The sequence below is a fragment of the Vitis riparia genome, chromosome 17 (assembly GCF_004353265.1).
Source record: "Vitis riparia cultivar Riparia Gloire de Montpellier isolate 1030 chromosome 17, EGFV_Vit.rip_1.0, whole genome shotgun sequence".
In the NCBI taxonomy this organism is placed as follows: Eukaryota; Viridiplantae; Streptophyta; class Magnoliopsida; order Vitales; family Vitaceae; genus Vitis; species Vitis riparia.
In genome coordinates this window covers 12057161-12080246 of record NC_048447.1, presented here as the reverse complement: position 1 = coordinate 12080246, position 23086 = coordinate 12057161, and the positions used below count along the sequence as shown (strand labels likewise).

The 23086-nt window shown below is 33.5% G+C and overlaps 1 protein-coding gene across 2 annotated transcripts in view; it reads right to left on the bottom strand.

Annotated features, from left to right (window-relative positions):
- The window catches only part of LOC117904662 (DNA annealing helicase and endonuclease ZRANB3), a 53903-nt gene that overhangs the window by 7382 nt on the left and 23435 nt on the right, over positions 1-23086 (bottom strand). The window contains exons 4-21 of one of the 2 annotated variants that reach the window (XM_034817386.1): positions 21704-21879; positions 21540-21613; positions 21243-21278; positions 21036-21126; positions 20623-20682; positions 19573-19750; positions 18482-18681; positions 15578-15679; positions 15036-15146; positions 13157-13222; positions 12877-12975; positions 6130-6375; positions 5893-6030; positions 5687-5794; positions 1681-1995; positions 1312-1499; positions 1141-1243; positions 834-979 (exon numbers count right to left, since the gene is read on the bottom strand). In XM_034817386.1, coding sequence (XP_034673277.1) covers positions 834-979; positions 1141-1243; positions 1312-1499; positions 1681-1995; positions 5687-5794; positions 5893-6030; positions 6130-6375; positions 12877-12975; positions 13157-13222; positions 15036-15146; positions 15578-15679; positions 18482-18681; positions 19573-19750; positions 20623-20682; positions 21036-21126; positions 21243-21278; positions 21540-21613; positions 21704-21879 — 2437 coding nt within the window. The remainder of the gene's footprint in view (positions 1-833; positions 980-1140; positions 1244-1311; positions 1500-1680; positions 1996-5686; positions 5795-5892; positions 6031-6129; positions 6376-12876; positions 12976-13156; positions 13223-15035; positions 15147-15577; positions 15680-18481; positions 18682-19572; positions 19751-20622; positions 20683-21035; positions 21127-21242; positions 21279-21539; positions 21614-21703; positions 21880-23086) is intronic. The other variant, XM_034817387.1, reaches the window with a different exon arrangement.

Genomic DNA, 23086 nt, shown 5'->3' with positions numbered 1-23086 from the left:
CTTCCATGAAAGGACCAAACACATTGAAGTTGACTGTCACTTCATTAGAGAGAAGATCGCAGCAGGATGTGTGGCGACTAGTTTTGTCAATTCAAATGATCAACTAGCAGATATTTTTACTAAATCTCTCAGAGATCCTAGAATTAAATACATTTGTAACAAGCTTGGTGTATATAACATATATGCTTGAGGGGGAGTGTTAGATAATGTATAGTTATTTAGGTTATTTACCTTTCCTTTTCCTTTTCTTTCCTTACTGTATTGTGGGTCCCACTAGCATGTATATATATACCCAAGTCCAATGTGTATTCTTTACAGTTTTTCAATAACAATAATTAGGGATTCTCCCTTTTCTCTCTCTTCACAATCATCAAAACACAAAACTGTCCTCAAATAAAAGCCTCCCATTCCATATATATTCAAGATGGACAGATGGGTCATTTCTCCAAAATCTTTATCATTCTCCTGGTGAGTCTCGATTCAAAACAATTTCCATGGAAGTTTTTCTAGAAGAAGCACCAGTAGCAGAGACAAGCAGATCATGAGAAGCATAGATAGGTACAGTTCTTGAGATGCCATTATTGAGTGATAAACAGTAAAAACAATAAGATTTGCTGACAACATCCTAGCATTTATGAAACCCGAGCTCCCAATTGATATGTTCTTTGAACTTGCAATTCATTTTTATGTGTAAGAAAAGAATAATCATCAACCTTTAGGCATATAGACAAACACCAAATTCTATTTTGCTCAAAATGGTTACAGTTATGTAATTTGCACTAATTTATGACAACAGCAAATAATCTAACATGTACATTGACAAATGTACTTACAAATTTTTCCGCACTGCCAACCTTGGTGCAACTTTCTCAATATACTCCCGTCGCCCTGTCAATGATAAAGGTTTTATGTACTGCACAAGCTTGTGGCAGTCTAATTGGCAACTTGTGCAAATGCCATGCTCTATTTGGAAAAGTTCCTGGGAATTTTAGATATGTTACTCGAAATTAATACACAACCCAGAAAAATGGAGTCAGACAAATATACAATGAATTTATCACCGAAAACTCCATTTGCAGAGTCAAATCTAAATCAAGACTAGAGTAAGTTCTGGTTGATTGTATCAGATGAAGTTCTAACCTGGCGAAGGGATCTGTTACTTGTTCTTATACGATATTCTTCATAGCACCCCAAAGAACAAAAAAGATCCTCAAAAAAATCAGGTGTCTTGGCATTGCTGTTTCTGTAAATGAAGAAAAGAATTTAATAATAAAAAACGTTTATAACATGAGACCACTCATCTTGACTTACTTGCAAGGTGTTTGACAGAGTTTACAGAGTGGCTCATCCATCAAGGTCCAACCCTGAGTATACTCTTTCACTCTTTTCCCATAGCCACTACAAAGATAGACCTTCTTCCAGACTGCATTTGATGGTAAAGGATAGCTTATATCACCCAAAGGTGTAGTACGTCGCTTACTTCCCCTCTTCAGCAGTCCCTGTTATAGAGAAACAAAATTGTTTACCCAAGTCAAACTAGTTATAGATATCACCTATATGTAAAAGGAAAAGAGAATAAAAGAATTAATGCTACAGGTAATCAATGACAAGCCGGTTAATGAGGAATGCAAAGTAATACACAGTGAAAAATCAAAGAGTTTTGAGTTCACGTATACATACACCACTACTGTGGTTAATGCCTTCACTCAGGTAGCACAATTCAACAGTTAAAGGAAGTTGCAGAGGCTTTTGAAGCAATTTTTTTTGTTCGATGGGCCTTAAATTGTTCCACTCCTTGACGAATGCTAAAAGGACATCCCTGTATGCTGGGTTGTCCTTCACAGGTATGAGGGTTGTCTTCTTGCTATTGTCAACACCAGTTGACTGTAGTGGATCAAGTTCCTCTGGTCGGAAATTCTCAAAAAGTGGCCTTGGTCTTGAATCTATCCCTGGAATGCAAGAATATAAGTGGATCCTTCCAGTATATTGGCTCACCTGAAAATCAGGAATAAACAATACAATTAGCAAACATCCATTTCATTGCTTTCAATTTTTCTCCTACATCATGCAAAATTTAAAGAACATTCAGTCAAATATTTCTGAAAATAGATGAAATATCGGTATATTACAGAATATTATCCAATCAGCTGGCTGCTCAGATGATAAAATGAAAGATCAAATTTCAAGCAGACTAGTTCAATTTCCCCCAGTTATAAGCCTAGGTGTTCGGAAACAATTCCCAAAACAACACAAAATTTACTAAGCATTTTGTGAACATTCTGGGATGAATATTATAAGTTAATCGTGGTACACAAATCTTCTGCTATGTGGAACCTTTCTTGATGCAAAAATACAATCTTAATTTCACATGCATCAGCAAGTGAAATGCTGAACCAAAAGTAGGTGTCACAAGGCACGTCTGAATCCAGTACATAAAAGAAACCAGTTGATTTGTACACTGAAGAAGACTGCCTAATTAAATAAGTCTCCAAACTAAATATCCAAACTAGATCAGCAAACAAAATACAGCATCTTCTTTCCCACTTTTTAATAGGAGAAAACCAATACAGCATCACACAAGCATGAATAAATTTAATACTAAAAAGGCCACAAAACAGTTCAGACTTATTCAACAAGTTCATTAAAGCATCTGAATCTAACCAAACTTGTTGAGAGCCTATTCATGAGCTTAAAACTGGTGATGCAATATAATGAATTAAATATAAATAATGAATAGGTTCTCTTTGAGATAATTATATTTAATTATGTCAATTCATTTTTTATATTAATCGCTACCTTCTACCATTCTTTAATTTTGATTTTCTGCACATATATAAATTAAAAATGGACTCTTGCAACCTAGATTTTGAAAATCTTGAATTTGAAATCAATGCATGTTCCAAATTTGATGAATTTGGAACCAATAATACCCCAACCCAACCCCATTCAATGCCCCTCCCACTGGCCCTTACCTTTCTACAGACCTTCCCACCAACGGGAAGGGAAAAAGACTGCGGTAGACTTCTTAAGTATGAAACCACTTCACAGTAATAACTAGGCACTATGGAGAAATGGAAAATGCAGTCCAATGTAAATATTATAAAAATTTATATAGCTCCAAATCTACTGGTGGCATGGGTCACCTAAAAAGATACGCAGAGCAATGCACCAAAAAACATGGTGCAATATACCCTAGGCACACTCAATTAAATATTGGTGGAGGGTCTAAAATCACAGGAATTAACACTTTCGTACATGACCAAGCAAAAACATGGGAAGGTATAGCTATATATATAGCCAGTACCAACCAACCATTTTTCTGAAGACCCTTGGTTTGTAGAATTTAGGCAGCAATATTGCTCACCAGCATAAGAGTACAAAGAAGTAATACTGGATGCATTTAATAAAATATAATGGTGTTATTTTAGACAGTCAAAAAATTTCTTTTATATTTGTGCTACAACACGTTTACATAGATAATAATTGGGAACTACACAAAAAAAAAGGTTTTAGATTTTCCTCAATATATGATGCCCTTTCATAAATATTTTTTGAATTTGATATTAGTAGTAAAATTTATAGCATTTCATTTGATAAAGGTTCTAATAATGATACTGTCATTGAAAGAACCATTAGGTCAATCAGAAGTTCATATGGTCAAATATACCATGTATGGTGTATTTGTCATATTGTTAATTTAATTGTACAAGATGGATTAAAAATGATAAGTCATTCCTTAGAGGCCATTAGGTATGGCATTCACTTTATTTCCTACCAAAAAAATTACAAGAAATTCATGATTTATGTAAAAGAGCTAGATCAAAAAGGAGGGGAAAAGGTTTTAGATATTAAACACCATTGGAGCTCTACCCATATAATGTTAGCATCAGGTGTAGGCTATAACCAAATTTTCATAAATTATGTGGAAAACAAATAAGGAAATATTTTAACTCCTTAGGAATGGGAGGTTGCATTAGCCATATAGAATTTTTAGAAGTTTTTTATGAAACCACAATAATGTGCTCAGCTGTATATATTCAAACCTCATATTCAGCACTTAGTTCTTAGTTGTAAATGTAACATTGGTAGAATATTTGAATGATATAAAAACACTAAAGCGATATTCTTTGTGTTTGTAAAGAAATGCAAAAATGTTAAATTTTTTATTTAGTAGTTTGTATGGGCCCAGGGCAAAAGTTCAAGGTGTAGACAACACTTAAGCATTATAGCTTCAAATATGAATTCATCATCGATTTCTCCTATGGGGAAAATCAATTGACAACTATATGCTTTATATAAACAATATGAAACTAAATATGGCAGTGGATCTTCTTCTACTTCATCAACTTCCACCAATCTTTAAACACACAATTTTTCTTGTCCTTTTTTTTCAAAAAAAAGAAATTTATCTAAAGGACAACAAAAATTGGAAGTTCAAGTATATCTAAACTTTTGAAATATTTAGATACAAGTTATGTTAAATTTTCAACTGGTTATGAATTTGAAAATTTGGATATTTGTAAATGGTGGAAATGAAATAAAACCACAACCCCCATGCTATCTAAAATAGCACAGGATCTATAAACCCCACTGGTGGCTACGGTGGCATCAGAATCTGCTTTTTAGACAAGTTCATACATAATTGGAGACAAGAGGTTGAGGCTCACATTAGAGATGCAGTATTTGGCAAAGTGTAAAAGATTGGGAAGATGACGACAACATGCTGCAAAAATTGAACATGCAGCGAGTAGAAAATATTAAAGAAGATGAAAGTCAACATCTAGATGAAGAGTAGTTTTTGTAAAAAAAATGCATATCATAATATTTGATATAATATTTTTTTAAATATTTAATTATGTATATCAACTTTTAGGGTTGAATGATACATATGATTGATCATTAGATGATTATCAACCTAATTGGGATGTGCCTAAACTATAATGATGCAATTCTCAACATAGTTTAGTTAAAACATTCAATAAAATATCTTTTTTTTTTATTCATCTCATTATTTGTTGTATTAATTTTGTTTGCATTTTTTTTTTTAAGTTTTAGAATTATTGTAAAAAAAAAATTTGTTAGTTCAAATTTATAAATTTCTATATTGTAAATTTTTTTATCAGAAACTTTCAATAATGTAATTTAAAAAATAAAAATTGAAAATCATTATATTTTTAAAGTTATTATATTTTTTTAAGTTATAATATTACAATTACAAAATAAATTATAAGTGACACAAAAATATAAGTTACAATTAACTATATATTAAAAGTTACTATCTTAAAAAATAAAACAAATACAAGGTTAAAAAAATTGTAAAAAAAAGAAAACGATAAGCCCAGCCTGGTACTGTCTAGGTGGGCCTCATGCCCACGCTGGTATATGGTATAATGTGCTTAGAAGTAACTCAGCAGCAAGATTCCTACCTTTCTCCTGTTTGGACAATGCAAAATGGACTGCTTTATAATATTGACTGATTGCATTTTGATAGCAGTATATTTTTTTTTAACTTGTGGTTTGCTTGAAGGATATCTCATCCTTCCTTGTTTTGGTCTTCTTTTATCTCTATCATGAGATGGTGTCTTATATATAATATATAACTAGTATAATACCTGCTACTGGTAAAAAACAAGTATAGAAAGCAAACCAATAATAAGGTTAAACAGACTGGGTATCAATCTCTTACCTCAAAGCGCAGAAAGTCCACTTGGTTAGGGTAACTCTCACCCATGTCAATTTTCTGAACAGGTTCACCATCATCTACTAGTGATGTTTCAGGAAAGATATTGTCTGCCTGCATGCTCAAACTCAAAGAATAACTCTCTTGGCCTTCCCCAAAACAAGTGAAATCTTCACCTTTACCTTAAAGGACAAGAATCATTCAGGCTATACCTTATGCATTTTATCCTCATCTTCACTTTCTCTGCTCAACTTGCAAAAAGAAACTCTGCCAAGGGTAACAGCATTTCCTTCTAATTCTCCACTTGAAACAGAAACTTCCTGCATTTCTATATCAGGGACAGTATCAGCCTGTTCATCCAGAAAACTTTCAATTGTGAGATAGTGAAGAAACAAGGAGCAGATATAAACGTTTACTAGGAAATACTTCTTTGAATATAAAAGTCATGCCTTAGTTTGAAGATTATCAATACGGGTTGAACAGCCACCAGTTTCACCATGTTTTTCCAATCTATCGTTTATTGTTTCAGATACTTTGATATATGCTTCACGAGGCTGCATGTCCTGAGCTAAGCCAGTGTTTGATAACTTTATTAGCTTAGTAGAGATATCACAACCTGCTGCATAACCCACATCCCTAATTTCACAACTTCTATCAGTTTTACAAGATGTTTCTAGATAAGAAATATCCTCAGCCTGCCAAACCAGAGAAATGCAATTCAGTCTTTAGAAACAAAATGATAGCCATACTTCAGAACCAATAAAAACTACCAGAAGATGTGTCTATCCCAAAAATAAACAAAATACAGATGTCACAAGCACTATAATAGGCAATAAAAGGGACAAAATTCATTTAAAATACTGTCATAGCACATTATTATCAACCTAGCTAGGAAAGAAAAACAAGTTTTGAAGCAAAGGAGAACTCCTTTAGAGCCTGAATGCATGGAAAAGGATGATTCACTGTAAGAATCAAGCTCCTTAGTCTTCACTACCTTTGGGGTACAGTAGGTTTCCAGGTTCAGTTAGAGAACTTCTGTTAGGTTGATAAGGTTAGGTCCATGGACAAGAGAAGACGCTGTCTGGAGAGCAACTCCATATAATTTTTATTCCTGCACTTGGAGAATAGGACTTTTGATAGCAAAGAGAACTACATCTTTAAGTTGTCATTCTTTATGCTGAACTATGTGTCCTTAGTGATCAGATTCATTTAGCAGAAAGCATGTTTGGAGAATTTTGGAAGGAATAAAGAGAATAATTCTTCATTGATTCGATCTATACAGGACCATATATATACAATTATTCCTAGCACCAAAAAATAGGAACCTTTTGACATAATTACATTAGATCCCCTTAATTAAGGGATTGTCAAATTATTTCCTTAATTTTAGAACTATACAGTTATAACCTCCCTAATTTAGTCAATTTGCTAGCCTAAGTACAAATTACATTTTTCCACTACTCCTCCTCAAGCTTGTGAATAGATGTTTCATATTCTCAGCTTGGCCACACTTGCTTGAAACATTGTACTGTTTAAAACTTTGGTAAGTACATCTACGAGTTGGCGATTAGTAGATGCTTAGGGAGTACAAATCAATCTACTATCTAGTTTCTCCTTGATAAAATATTTGTCTATCTCTATGTGCTTCGTTTGATCATTTTGCACTGGATTAGGTGCAATACCAATTGCAAATTTGTTGTCTCAGTAAAGTCTCATTAGACCATCTCATTCAATCTTCAAATTTTCTAAAATAATCTTCGACCATAGTAACTTACAAACTCCCTGAGCCATTGCACAAAATTCTACTTCTACATTGGATCTATCCCCCACACTGTATTTTTTACTTCTCCATGCCACTAGATTCATACTCAAAAAGGTGCAGTATCTAATGGTTGATCTTCTATTGAGAAATAAAAATTCCTCGCTTAGAATGTGTAACTTTGATTCCTAGGAAGTACTTCAACCTTCTTAACTCTTTACTCTTAGATTCCTTAGTCAAGCCCTGTTTTAAAGTTTTGTCACTCCTTTTCATCGTTCCCTATCATGATGATGTCATCTACATATACTAAAAGAGTTGTAACTCCCCCTAAATCTGAATGCTTAATGAACAATGCATGATCTCCCTGACTTTGTCTATATCCCATGTTCTTTATCACTTTGGCAAATCTTTCAAACCATACCCTTGGAGACTGTTTCAGCCCATATAGAGCTTTCCTCAATTTACACCCTTTATTAGTGGCTAGGTTAGTTCCAAATCTAGGAGAGACTTTCATATAAATCTTTTCTTTTAGGTCTCCATGCACAAACACATTTTTGACGTCAAAATGTTGTAGATCCCAGTTATAATTAGTTGCCAATGATAATAGAATTCTAGCCGTGTTCATCTTGGCAATTAGGGCAAATGTCTCTAGATAATCTACACCATATGTTTGAGTATACCTTTTAGCCACTAATCGTGCCTTGTACCTCTTAATGACCCATCTATTTTATGCTTAACAATATAAACTCATTTACATCTCACCGACTTTTTTTTTTTGCAAGCAAATCCATCAACTCCCAAATTTTATTCTTTTCCAAGACCTCCATTTATACATTCATGGATTGTTTCCAATTTTCATTAGATAAAGCCTCAAATAGAATGGTAGGAATGTGAATATCGTTCAAACTCGTAAGAAAACTCTTATGGGACAATGAAAACTTTTCCAATGACATAACATAAAGAGAGTTGATACAAAGGACGTTTAGTGCATTCCCTAGTCCCCTTTCTAATGGCAATAGAGAGGTTTAGATTTATAGTTTTTCCATACTGAAGTTTTGACTCATTTTGAAAGGGAGAATAAAAACTGTTACCTCATTTCCAAATGACTAAGACTTAGAGGAGGGTCAGATATTGGCAGACACCTTGGGAAGGTTAATGAGAAAAGGATCCATGAGAAAGGACTCCTGATCCTTATCATCCCTAATGGAATTCTCCTTTTGAAGATAAGGAGTAGTGAAATAAGACCCACTTTCATGGAAAGTAATATCTGCCAAGACAAAAAAAAATTTGGATGGAGGTTGATAGCACTTATATCTCTTTTAAGTTGAAGAATATTCCACAAAAATACATTTGACTGCTTTTAAATCCAATTTTCCCTTATTTTGATTGTCAACATGAGCAAAAAACACACACTAAAATATCTTAATAATGAGGTGGTTTATGGTTCTCAAATTAGGACAAAACTTTGAGAGCATTTCCATGGGACTTTTGAAACCTAAGACTTTGGAAGGTAATCGGTTTATGAGATCGGTGATAGTTAGAACGACTTCTCCCCAATAAGATTTAGACGCATTTTTTTGAAACAAGAATGCTCAGGTTGTATCAAGTAGGTGGTAATTTTTGCTCTCAACAACTTCATTTTGTTGTGGGGTGTTTACACACGATAACTCATGAATTATCCCTTCCTATTGAAAGTATTGAGTTAGGAATCGAATGAAATAATCCCTAGCATTGTCAAATCGAAACCTCTTGATTTTGACATCAAACTGGTTTTTTACCGTATTATGGAAATTTGGGAGAACTAGACTCACATTAGATTTGTGCTTAAGTTAGAAGATCCAAGAAACCCTAGTACAATCATCAATAAAAGGCACAAACCAACATGTTCCAGATATATTAGCAATAGTATAAGCACCCTAAATATCATTATGGATTAGATGTTAAGGATTTGAGTTTTTTTCAATGTTTTCAGAACCGGACTGGTGATCGAACCGGAAAAGTTATCGGTTCACGGTTCACTGGTCGGACCGGCGGTCGAACCGCTATCGAACCGCTGTCGAACCAGTGACGTCATAAATATATAATTTATATATTATTAAAATTAAAAATAATTATAAAAATTTTAAAATATATATAAATAAATTAAAAATCAATAATATTATCAAATTAAATCATATTAATATTTTTAATTTTATTAAATGGAATATGTAAAATATTTAAATGTGAATATATTAAAAATGAAAATTTAAACTAATTTTATCATTTTTAAAAATATTATTTTATTTTTATTTAATATTATAAAAAAAATTAAAATCCAATATATATTATTTTGTTTGCATATAATATAACAAAAGTTGTGTAGCTGAGTGGTGTCTTGGGATGCCTATAGACCTTGGGGTCCAAGGTTCAAATCCTCTCGGGTGGGACTTGCTATTTTTTTTTTTTTTGAATTAGGTTGGTTAGCAATCCCACATCGGATTCCAAGTGAAATGAGGATGCAAAGGATGCCTATAAAAGCTATCCACATTGAGGGGCACTGCATTACCTCATCTGTTGGGCTCAAGACTAAGCCCATAATATGATAGTGGGGTGTGGGCTTTGTCATTATGAGACAAGGCCCAGCATGGGCTTTTGCCCAAGCCTTTCATATAAGAAAGCCTTTAAAATGGTGATTAACTGGAACTGTTCGGTTCGATTAGAACCGTTCGATTCCACCGGGTCACCGGTCCGACCGCCGGTTTAGGCGGTTCGTGACCGGTTTGATCGTTAAACGGTTCAATAGGGCAGGCCGGACCGGAATTGTGACCGGTCGACGGTTGAACCGGTCCGACTGGCCGGTCCGGTCCGGTTTTTAAAACATTAGTTTTTTTTTCTTACTGGTTAGAAAGGCAATACACTTTGTGTTTGGCCAATTCATATACATCACAATGAAAGCTTTCAACATATAATCTCCTAAATAGAAAGGACAACAAGATCTTAAGAGTTCTAAATGACGAATGTCCAAGTCTACGATGATGAAGACAAATTTTTCTTTATTGGAAATATGGTGCTCAGAGAGAAATGATAAGGATGATTTGCTTAGTGTCTCAAGGTAGTATAGTTCATCCCATTCCTTAGTAAGTCGAATAGTCTTCCCTAAATCTTGGTCTTAAAATACATAGTAGGGTAAAAAATCATATTGTAACACAATTCTCGTGTAAGCTTTTTGTATAAAGACAAGATTAGTGGACAACTTTGGAACATGAAGCATATTTCGAAGTGTGGGTGTAGGACTAATTTGAACATCTCCTACACCTATGATAGTGGTTAATAAACCATCAATTGTGGCAATTTTCCTATTGCTTGGACAGGGGTTACAATTGTTAAATCTATGTGATGAATGAGCCATGTGATTTATGGCACCTGTATATATAACTCAAGAATTAACAAAGGTTTGATACAAGACTTTTAATTCAATGGATATAGGAAACTTACCTGAATTTGTTAGTGAGCAGGTAATTGAAGGTTTCTCAAGAGTTCCAAACAAAGTTCTCAATTTTTCAATCTTATCTTAGTTGAATCCACCTTATTCTAGGGATCTTTCTTCAACTGGTTGTACAAAGGACAAGTGTGCTTACCCATTATCCCTCTATTGTCCTCCTTGGTAGCCCCATTCTTTGCTAGATGTTAATGGCTTACCATGGAGTTTCTAGCACCCTCTTGTATTGTCTTGCCTTCTGCCAATAAGTGCATCATAAATTGTCCTTGTTATCACGATTTGGGACCATGGCCGATCAACCCTTTTATGGTTAAGATTGCTTGTCTTCTAATCATTTCCTTTGTTAGCTACCAAAGCCAAGCCTTCCAAATTATGAGGTTCAAGAATGACACTTCTTTTGCTTTCTTCTACTCATATAATAAAGATAGTTTCATTCAAAGTTGGGAGCTCTTTGCTATGCATTTGAACTCTAACTTGGTCAAACTCAACATTGAGACCAACTAAGAAAATCATAAACTTGATCCTTTTTTATATAATTCTTTAGGATTACTACATCCTCCAGACATTTTATCTCATTGCATCAATAATGATTGAGTTTGTACCATAGATTTTTCAACATATTGGCGCACTCCATGACTGTCTTGTTTCCCTATTTTGCTACGCTGGTCCTGACTTTTATTTTGTATACTTAGGTTGCATCAAGTGCCTTTAAGTCTGTCTGGTGAACAACATCCCAGATGTCTTTAGCAGTGGTCAGGAACATACACGTATCACTGATTTCAGGTGTCATTAAGTTCCATAGTCATTCTATAATCATTAAGTCTTACTTGTCTTAGGCATCAAATTGAGGGTCTCCTCTCTTTAGTTCGGTTCCTAGGAGATGACTTGATTTTTTTTTCCTTTCATAAAGGTATGAACAAATTGTGACCATTTTAAGTAATTCGTCTCATTAAGTTTGTATGTCGTTTGAATATTCTGCAATTTTCCTGTGGTGTGACTTGTTATCACTTCCTCGAATTGAGTAGTGATAGTGGCAAGGGGCATTTATGGTATTTTTAAAATTGTGATTAAAGCTTAAAGAAAACACAAAGAAGTCCAAGTGAGGAAGGAGACATTTCTGGCATTGAAGATGCAGGAGATATAGGGAAAGAAAAAGGTCCAACTAAGGGATTTGAGGTGGTGGGGTCCAAGGTCCTGACTAAGGAAAAAAAGAGGGTCCAACTGAGAGATTTGAGGTGGCGACACTCTAAAGTGGCAGTGTTCGAGGTCCTAATCTTGCGATCTATTGTTGCAGTGATGACGCGAGGATGAAGGTGATTGTGGGGAATATGTTTGTAATGAGTTTGCGATTTGTTGCTTGCAACAATGGTGTGAGGACGACGGTGCAAGGTAGAGGTGAAGGTGGCCACGAGGGTCAAATGGAAAAACAAGAAGAAACTCTTAAGGGTAGAAAATGAAAGACATCAAACTCAATGATGAAGGTCGAAAACACTTCTTTCTTCTTGATTCCCACATTTACGAGCCTAAAACTCTGATACATGAAGAATTTTAGAAGGAATAAAGAGAATAATTCTTCATTGATTTCAATTTGAATAGGACCGTATATATACAATTATTCCTAACACCAAAAAATTGGAAACTTTTAACCTAATTACATCAAATCCCCTTGATTAGGAGATTGTCAAATTATTTCCTTAATTTCAAAATTATACAATTATAACCTTCCTAATTTAGTCAATAGATTACATTTTTCCACAATGTTTCTTTTGTTAATTTGGCAAATGAGTTCCTATAAGGAATTTTGTAAATGAGTTTAATTGCTAGAGATTTTTCTTGATGGCCTTTTACAAGATCTCTCCCCATTATTCTATATTATTTGCACATACTTGGACAGCTCCTGCTGTAATGGGTGCTATTTGGGTGAATTTATCTTTCCCATCAAAAAGGAAAAAGACTTACCACTAGTTCTTGTATAGCATCATATTTCCCATTTGTTGTATATGAAACACGATGCAGACTTTTGTTCAGATTTTGCCAATGTGATTCATCCATAGTATCCTGCAATATGGAGAAAAAGATTCACTCAAACATGTAAAATGAAGTATGTCAGAAATGTTGTGGAAGGATGTCTAATCCATCCTTTTAATTAAAAGAAAAGATCTAATGGGTTTTTGATTAAAAAAAAAAAAAAAAGTATGTCTGAAATATTTTAACAAAAATCTTTGAAAGAAGTAAGCACCTTTGCACAAAAAATATATATGTTGACTGCATTGGTTTGACCTCGCCTATGAGCTCGATCCTCGGCCTACAAAATAAGTGGAAAGCGGCATATACATACAAATCAGTCACAACTTTGATTTTGAACCATTTCAGTTTTGCTTACATTTAAAATATCAAGTATTGGACACTGTATGGGTCATCTAGATGGAAGAAGTTATAGTATTTTCATATATAAGAATATAGGATGAAAATTGAGGAATAGATTCCATTGTTTCACCCCTTCTTTGGATTCAGGACCAAGGAGTTCTGTTAGCTATCCCCTTGAGTTTTATTAGCAGGGATCAGAAAGCAGTTTGTTCAGGATGCCAGAGGCATATTCCTCTTTATTATAAATGGGTCTGTCCTCACAATGAGCGATTAAAAGGCTGGTGGCGCTCGTTAAGTATCCTGAGTTGGATAGCTATAAGTGGTATTTTCAACTACCATAAGGAGAAGGCTATTTCTGCCTTATCATACCAGCTAGGATTGGGATAGTAAATAGCTGTAGAACTAGACTAGAGTCTAACTTGCAGGTTTTAGAGAGGAGCTTCCTTTGGGATTAGGAAACTGATGGTGGAGAGTGACTCATGCACATTTCTCAGGTTACCAGGTGGATTAGAGTTGCTTAGAATCATTATTGGAGAATGATTCATATATCCAGAGAAATGGGGAACCTTCTTCACTTGTAGACCTAAACCGCAAAATCAGGAGGCAGATTAGTTGGCTGTGAAAAGAGCCAATCACTCGAGGTTTTTAAAAGATACCACTCTTTCTCACTTGTTTGTGAGCCAATATTCATTGCACATGATTAAAACATATCTGCTTGGATGGAGATGGTCCTCTCAATTATTCACGTATTTGTTTGATTCTATCATTTCTTGTATTTAAACTCATACACCATAACATCATTGTTAAGTTACACTCGTTATTTTATGGATAAGTAGTAGCTTGAAAATCCAGCATATTGAATCATAAAGAATAGCTAACCATAGAGCTTCCTTGCAAAGTTCACCCTTTCTAAGTCAATATCTAAGCTACACTATACAAATAGTCCACAAATTCTTATACGAATTGTTTGCATCTTACCAAAATTCAAATCATCTAGTCAAGAATAGAGTAAATAGCGAGAAGGTTGACGGCATCAGCTTGGAGAAAATGGAATACTCGGACTTGAGATATGGAGCAAATCTTGATAAATCATCTTGAAATCAGGAATGTTTAAGCTTATAAAAGAAAAAGTTTAGGGCCTTATTTGGCAACTATTTTCAAGAACAGTTTTCTATTCTTAAGAACAAAAAACAGAGAAACACATTTGACAAGCAAAAAACTATTTTCTATTTTCCATTCTTAAAAACAAAAAACATGGTGTTTTCATATTACATCTTTTAACTGTTTTAGTTGTTTTCACTTATGTTTTAAGGGTTATTTTGTAAAATAATTATATAAACATGGAAAATGATGAAAAATAAAGCACTAGATATAAAAATTATTTTTAAAACATATTTAATAACATTAAAAACAGGTTAGAAACATTTCATGTCTCAAACAAACATTTATTCTATAAAACATTAGAAAACAGTTTTTTTTTTTTTTTAGAGGTAGAAGCAATTATTAAAGAAACATTAGAAAACAGTTTTCAAAAATTGTTCTCAAAAACTATTTTTTTGAACTATTTTTGAAAACAATTACCAAATAGACCCTAGACAACTGTTAACCCTTTTTCGAACTAAACCAGGAATCCAAAAGATGAACTTCAAAAACAAATCCAGAGGAGAGTTCTATTCATACTCCAATCATTTCATTGAAAGATGAAGAGTTAAGACTAACCAAAATTAAACAGAAAGTATTGATTAATAGACCTGAAGCATTATAGATGGGGACTGAGGAAGTTCCAAAAACACAACATTTTGGGCTGATGAGAAATCAAGTCCAAAACCCCCAGCAGTTATACCAATTATTGCAATCTTCACCTGAAGGAGAAAGATAATAGAAGTGTTTATATAAGCCCAAAAAAAAGACAGCCAGCACATTCAAAAGTTCAGGCACACTTATGAAACCTATCATCTATAACATGAATGAGGAAAGACTTAACTAATATATTGCTAAATTTACTTGATATTCTTCTGTGTTCTTTATCGATCCACACTTCCAAGTGAATGCAAATTTAGGCAATCAAGACTAAGAAAGTATAACATGGAAGTTAATGGATCAAACAGAATACAAGACTAGCTCATGGTACAAGCTCTGTTGAAATCCATTGAAGGTATGAGCATACATTTACTATGCTTGATATGCTACACACTGTTAAAAATCCTTCAAAAATGAATTAGAACATAAAATTTACAAATTAGATCATCAATAAATGGCAAAAAAAAGTAATATTGGCATACCAAGACAATACCTCTGTTGATGACCGGAAAGACAATACAGCTGATTGTCTATCTCTGGCAAGTGTGTTCCCATCAATGCGGACAAATCCAATCCCTTTCTTACATATGAACTCCTGAATAATTTACATGACAAACTTCACATTGTGAATACCAACCATATGTTACTGGAACCTCACAAACCATTAAAAACATTCAGATGCTAAGGTGAACAAGAAAATTCAGTATGCTATCTTCAGATAATGTAACTAGGGTTATTTTGCATTAACAACAATAACTCCAAGGAAATGTTCAAATACAGCAAAATTTTTATCGAATTCACAAAACTAAAAGAATCCAACCCTTGGATTTTTAAATATTTTATTATTTTCTGTTCATGGAAAAAAGTAAGAAAGTGCATATCATTCTAAAAGTAAATGTCTTTCGTTTATTTTGTTACTTAGAACTTAACTAGATTGTTATAATTTTTGTTTTTGGGAGACAAATACAATGCGATCATAACCAACACTGATATTAACAAAGATGCACAGCAGTCAAGCCAAGGAGTGTCTTAAGTTTGACTTGTTATTGTAAAGCTAACAACTTTTTTACAGAGAAACTCGTGTCAGCAATCAGCAGGTTTATTAAATCTTATTTCAATTTTATTTCAGATAGCAGGTCTACAACTGGGTACTGCAAACTTTTAGGTGGAAATCTTATGTGGGAAAAGTAAGAAGCATATGATTGACGCACAGTCAAGCGCAAAACAGAGTATAGAGCAATGGCACACATTGCTTGTATGCTTATTTGGCTGAAAAGGTTACTACCTTTATTAGCTTATAGAACAATCATAGAGAAATTTTGGGGACCATGAGAATCATATATCTTTCTCTGTCATGAACACATTTTCCTCTTTTTATTCTCTTGTTTCCTTCTTATACCTTTACTAATTATTTTATAAATCGACTCATTTTCAGTACTTAAACCACCTCCGATTTCCTTCAGCTTAAATGAACCACCTTCAACCTATAACCAGCATCATGTTTTTCAGCATTACTTTTACCATAGGAGAAATGATTCACAAAAAGCACTGATACAAATGACTTGTGGCCTTGTGGGAATGATCAATTAACTTTTCAATATCTCACATACATAAAGGGCTCTGATAACAGTACAAGGATATACAATTTTGCCACTAGAGAAATCAAAACAAGACTATGAATTATGGTATTAGATGTCATTTAGGCACCCAGAGAAAAAGGGCTTTAGTATTTCATTTAGGAGACTGTTATTCCTGGAGTTATTTTTGTAGCTTATATGGCATTTTGAAGCATCTTATTGGACATATGAAACCTGTGGAAGCAATTAAAAAATCTCTAGCTATAGCAGTTCACTTGCTTAGTTGATTTATTCCACAAATGAGATAAAACTTGAAAATGTGATCAACTTAGAGTTGCTATTCTAGTAGTTAATTTCATTTGACGGATAAATTGTTTAAAAATAGTCTAAGACATATTTCTATGGCTTAGAATGCCCTAAGTATGAGTAAACTAAATAAGAGGGGTTGGAATGACTAAGTGCATAAACAGATTCACTCTAGTATTTATGCTACTTGTACAAATTAGAATACATGTAAGGGCATATTAGATAATGCCATCAATATAAGATGAAGGATACTCTTTTGGGGCTATATATTTAAACTTTCTCAATATTTATAATCCTACATTACTTAACATGCCAACAGTTTTCTTTGAATCCTATTCTGGAATTACCATGATTTAAAAAAAGAAAAAAAGTAATCACAGGTTTGCCCAGCTTTATATGTTTTATCCCAAAAACAGTGTCAGATCATACTAGATTCCTTTCCAAAGTCAGAAAAAATTGTAATAGTTTCATGTTTTCAAGGTTTTTTCTAATGGGTAAATGAGTAAATATATTAAAAGTGCCTAAAAGGAGTTGCACCAAAGCGCACACAATATATACAAAGGAAGCCTAAACTAGGCAAGAAGGAAATAAAACACTTCTCCTTACTTGACACTCAGCCAATCTTAAAAATCTATCAAATTTATCAAGTGTTCCTATATATACATCCTAACGCAATTCACAAAAGAATACATAAAGTCAAATTTGATTGTTTGGTCCAATTGCCCAACATCATTAAAAGTGCTTATGTTCCTTCTTTCTGAAGAGTTTAAGACAAGCACAAGGGTGCAACCCTCAAGCTTGTTTCCGTTTCTTACCCATGAAAGAGCCATGCCAACCAAAAGGTTCTTTCTAACTGAAAAGTGCATCATCCAAACCACTCTAAAGGTTTTTTCATGGTTATTTTGATTAAGATCCACAATGAGCATGCATCTAGTTTGGAAGCCAGATTGAAAACCAGAAAAAGAATAGAACATGAGATCTTCAGTAACTTGGCCAAGACACAAGAGTACAGGAGACGTTGCCAAGTTCTTACTGGAGAAAGGTTCTATTTCGTAACTGTTTTCAAAAACGGTTTTTTGTTCTCCAAAAAAAAAAAAAAAAAGGAAAATACATTTGATAAACAGAAAACAAAAAACAGTTTTTTTCTTAAAAACAGAAAATATGGTGGTTTTAAATAACATCTTTAAGTTGTTTTCAACTGTTTTCACTTATTTTTTTAAGGCTATTTTAGCTAATAACTACAAAAATATGGAGAATGATTAAAAATAAAGCATTGCATATAAAAGTTACTTTTAAAACATATTTAAAAACATAAAAAACAAGTTAAAAACATTTCAGGTTTCCAAACATACTTTTGCTTTACAAAAACATCAAAGAACATTTTTCAAAAACTGTTCACAAAAATTGTTTTTGAAAATTATTTTAGAAAACAGTTAACAAACAAGCCCTAAATAAAAAGACATTAAGGCTTCATTTAGTGCATTATAAAAACCAGTTGAGAAGGAATCCCTTACTTGTATTCCATCAAGAACCTTAAGGTGATGAGCAAAAATGATCATTTTAAGACATCTGGGCTTCATATCCAAACTTGCCACACCATCTGAATCTGCAACAATTGGATGAAAAGAAAGCCATTCGAGAAATCCAGAGAGCTTTGCAATACCAAGTTGTTGATTTGAAAGTTTCTTTGAAGAACTGTGAGCACCACCACTATCTGAAAGCAAGGGAGTAAGGGTATTATGCTATATGCATGAATTGCAAACTCAAGCAATTTGTTCACACATTGATCAATAGTTCTTCTCAAACACTTGCTCTAAAAACAACTTATAGCTAAGTCAATCATCTGATAAGAGCATTGGGGACTAATATTATCAAGATTGAATTAAAATGCTTGTTTTATTTTAACCTTTAAGATATTGTTCAAGAATAATACAAATCATATTCCACATATACCTAAAGCAGTTCATTATATCTAAGAATATGTTTTCACATATATATCCACATAAGAACCATGATTAGGGGTGTTCACATATGTGTGATTATTAGTGGGAGTTTGTCTTTGTCCATGCATGTGAATCCCTCTAGAAATATGGATAAAGTACCATTTTATTTCTTCAATTTGTATTTGCTTATTTAAGCTAGACATAGTGTGCCTTAGAGTCACCCAATTTCAAGCGATAACTAACCTCACACAACCAGGTGCTAGCACAGACCAGATGTGCATGTGTTATGCATCTCCACAACCCACACCATGCATAAAAGAATTCACAATTATTCCTCTGTTAGCAAATAGTGGAACATGGAATATTAAAGTTCAACTCAAGGTATTACCCTTGGGTTTTGGAATTGCTTGACAAAACAGAAATCTAAAAATGATGAACTAACATAAGTGGCAAGCTCCATGTACCAATTCTAGAGCATCCATCACTACAAATATTGCTTTACCATATAACAAAACTAGAAGTAAGATCATGAATTGCTTTTTAAGATTACAGAAATAAGAAACCATGAGATAGGTTGCATGACGGATGAAGACGACAAGCAGAACTGCTTCACAAGTGAATCTGTGCACATACAATAGGTGGAATAAAAATCTGAAAAATACCATCAGGTTTATTATCTGAAGGCTTCTCTTCAGCCACATTATTTTCTGAAGCATCACATTTGGTGACCCTAGTGGCAGCTATAGCGAAATCAATATCTGCTCTCTTCAACAACAATCTTATAATTTGCCGGCGTTTGGGTGGTAACTCTCCCAGAACATGCTCCTTCAAACGTCTTATCTACAATAGGAATCAAGCAGCTAGAAATTAATCAATATCTTAAGAAGAATGCACCAAAGCAGCAAAGAACTAACCAGTTTCAACAGACCACAATGATTAATCACAGTTCACTAATCATAGACTTAATATGATCTGCAATAATCTGGAAACTTGAAGAATAAAAGTAATTTCCTGTATGCTAGGGTTGCAATCCATTTTTTTGTGAGGCACTTTTTTATTGAACCTTATAATTAGTTGCCTATAAAAAAATTAAAAACAGACAACAAAAATAAAAATAAAACCTGAGGATAAGAGTAAGACTTCTCTGAAATAATCACCAGTTAGCAAGACAAGGTTTAATTTACTTCAGAGTTTCTAAGGACTAAGTCAAAAGTTATGATGAACCTACTATGGACTATGCTGAGAATACATTCTGAGTTCAAGTCTAAGAATGAGGATGATTAACTACATAGGATCAATCAATTAAAAGCATTATCTTGCACACAGATTGTTGTACCAGCAATGACCATGAGAATTATTCACACTGCTAAAGGAGTAAAAGATTCCAGTATAACAATAACTATTTTCTAATACATCATTGCTTTTTAATATTCTATAATGAAACTATAAAATGTTAGATGTTTCGTACAATAGCCAATTTGCATTTAAAATTATAATTTTGCATTATTAGCAAGGTTAATACTGGTCATCATATCTTGGCTCTGTTCAAACATAATGTAATGATTTATGATCCAACCTAGCTGAATGCCATTTTAAAATCTCATTTCAAGCCCATTGAAATGAATTAGCAAATAAATTATTGAGTTTAATGTATTGCATGATGGACTAATGAAGATAGTATAACATTAAACATATAAAGAACAAGAACAGACCATAACAGTTTGCTTAAGTAACACATTCAGCTCCTCCAAACGAATGCCCTTTGAGAAATCCTGCAATAATGAAACCATGGTAATATCTTTAATAATTTTGAACTGTGCCAGTCAAACTACTAGAAAGCCTAAATATAGAGAAAATGAATGAAACTGTACTCCATTATCTTTCCATTAGGATACAAAAGCTCTCCTGGCCCACCACACAAGAATTCTATCAACAATGCTAATATAAGACTATAAGAATAAACCTTCAAGTGAACAAATCCATGAAATATTTTGATTTTCAACCAAAAACCCAACAGCCTTCAGCATATTCATGGAAAGCAAGAATCTGATGAAAGAACAAATGGTATTCATATTCCTTTCTGAAAAACTAGACACTTCACTCTGGACAGAACTCCAAATATTACCTGGAAAACTTTTCCTTGAGAACCCCGGACAAAATTGACAGCACAATAAATTTTTGCAAACTCATATTTGTCCCTTCCCAGCAAACCAGGCCTAAATGAAAGAAACATGGTTAAGAAAAGCAAATTAATAAAACCATAAAACTATGTCACTAAAAGAAAAATACGCCAATCAACCTAACAGGATCTTAAGGTGTGAAGAGAATTTACCATAACATGTTTATCTGATGAAAAATGTCATATGGCCTATGGGCACCTAGGAGGATGCAGGGTAAGATATTAGATGCATCAGAACCAAATTAACAATAAATCCAGAACAGAACATAAGAAAGAGCAAAGGAAGACACAGGAACAAACAAATGTCTACAAAAAATGAATTAGTAACAATTCTCTCTTCTTCTTCTTCTTCTTCTTCTTTTTTCTCTTTATCAGGGTAACAATTCTCATTCCAAAATATAGAATTGAAGGACAATGCTTCAGTTTTGCCTCTAAGGCCTATGTCACAACCTTGACAAAGAAGGAGTTCCTGATAGTAGAACTATGCGTCTGACCTTCATCGCCACATCAAGGACAGCTTTTATCTATAGATAAAATGAGGAAGAAATAAATAATCACATCTGCAGGAATGGATTAAGTAAATTTTTGTTTCTTGCAAACCAATAGGATTTTACCTTTTGAGGTTCAGATTTTTTCTTTGTACATTGTAAATGATGAGATTCATCAACTATTAAGAGAGCCCATTCTCGTTCAAGCATGCTCTTTCGCAAACGGTGAAGCATTGTATAAGAGATAACCACAACCCTTGGACACCTTGTTAAGTGGGCAGGATTATTTTGATGACCAAAAACTGAAAACAATTCAAGCAACATAACTAAAGCATGGAATAAAGCAAGATACACACATCATTAGCTACACAATACAAAATTTAAAAATTAAAAAAAAATATCCTTCTTAACATGTATATAAGCAAGGATTCCTTATCCTTCTATTGTACTTTTTTTTCTATCAATATATACATGTGTTGTTTCCTATCAAAAAAAAAAAAAAAAAACATGTATACAAGCAGAAAAGGATATGTTTTCAAACTAAAAAAAATGTTTGTCACAAATTGTTGGTAATTTGGGGATGAAAAATCATGGACCAATCAGAAAAACTAGTTTTCTGATAACTCCTCAAATCTAATTTGTATGACTGAAGAAGAATAAAAGAGGAAAATTCTGCATCTTCATGAATGCAGTGTGTTTTGTTAGCTCATTAAAATGTCCTATACTGCATCTGCAACAGGGACAGAAAATAAAGAATTATATTTGGTAATTTACTATCCAAAACATTTAAGATTAACATAAACTAATGCATATAAAACAACATAGCCTCCTTTGTAAATCACACATGCATTAAACAACTATCAATCTACTTATGCATCCATTGTCCCTGTGCTGCTACCTCCCTTAGCAGTGCCCAACCACTATCATATATCCTAATAAGGAATAAGTTGGAGAATTAATGAAAGGTACTAGAACGTTTAAAGATTTCATCTGTACTAAAGCAGCATGGAAATGACATAAAACTTGTTAAGAGACAATGAACTTGAGTACCCTTTGCGAAAGATCCCATTTCTTCTCTTTGACTTAAAAGCTTTTTGTCAAACCATAGGTTTATTATCAAAGCCCTTGGCATGATCTCTTAGCTCAGGATTAACCTCATGAATAGTACTCTTTTAGGGGGTATCTCAATAGGTTGGCTTCAACTCTAGGTAATGAGGAGGCTTTAACTTATCTTGGGCAACCCTTTGGTGGTAACCCTAGAGTAAAAATTTTTGGGAAGGTATCAAAGCAATTAACTTGGTGGCATGCCTATTTCCCAAGTGAGCAAAAACGAAGAGAAAATAAAAACCTCCTTTCTTACTTGAAACTCAACCAATCTATAAAGCTTATCATGGTCAAAGAATGATCATTTATATGCACTCTAGCCTAATCCAAACAGGTGCACATAAAGGAAGATTTGATTGCTTGATCTGACTGTTTTGCATCTTTTTTTATTTTGCTAAGTAATCC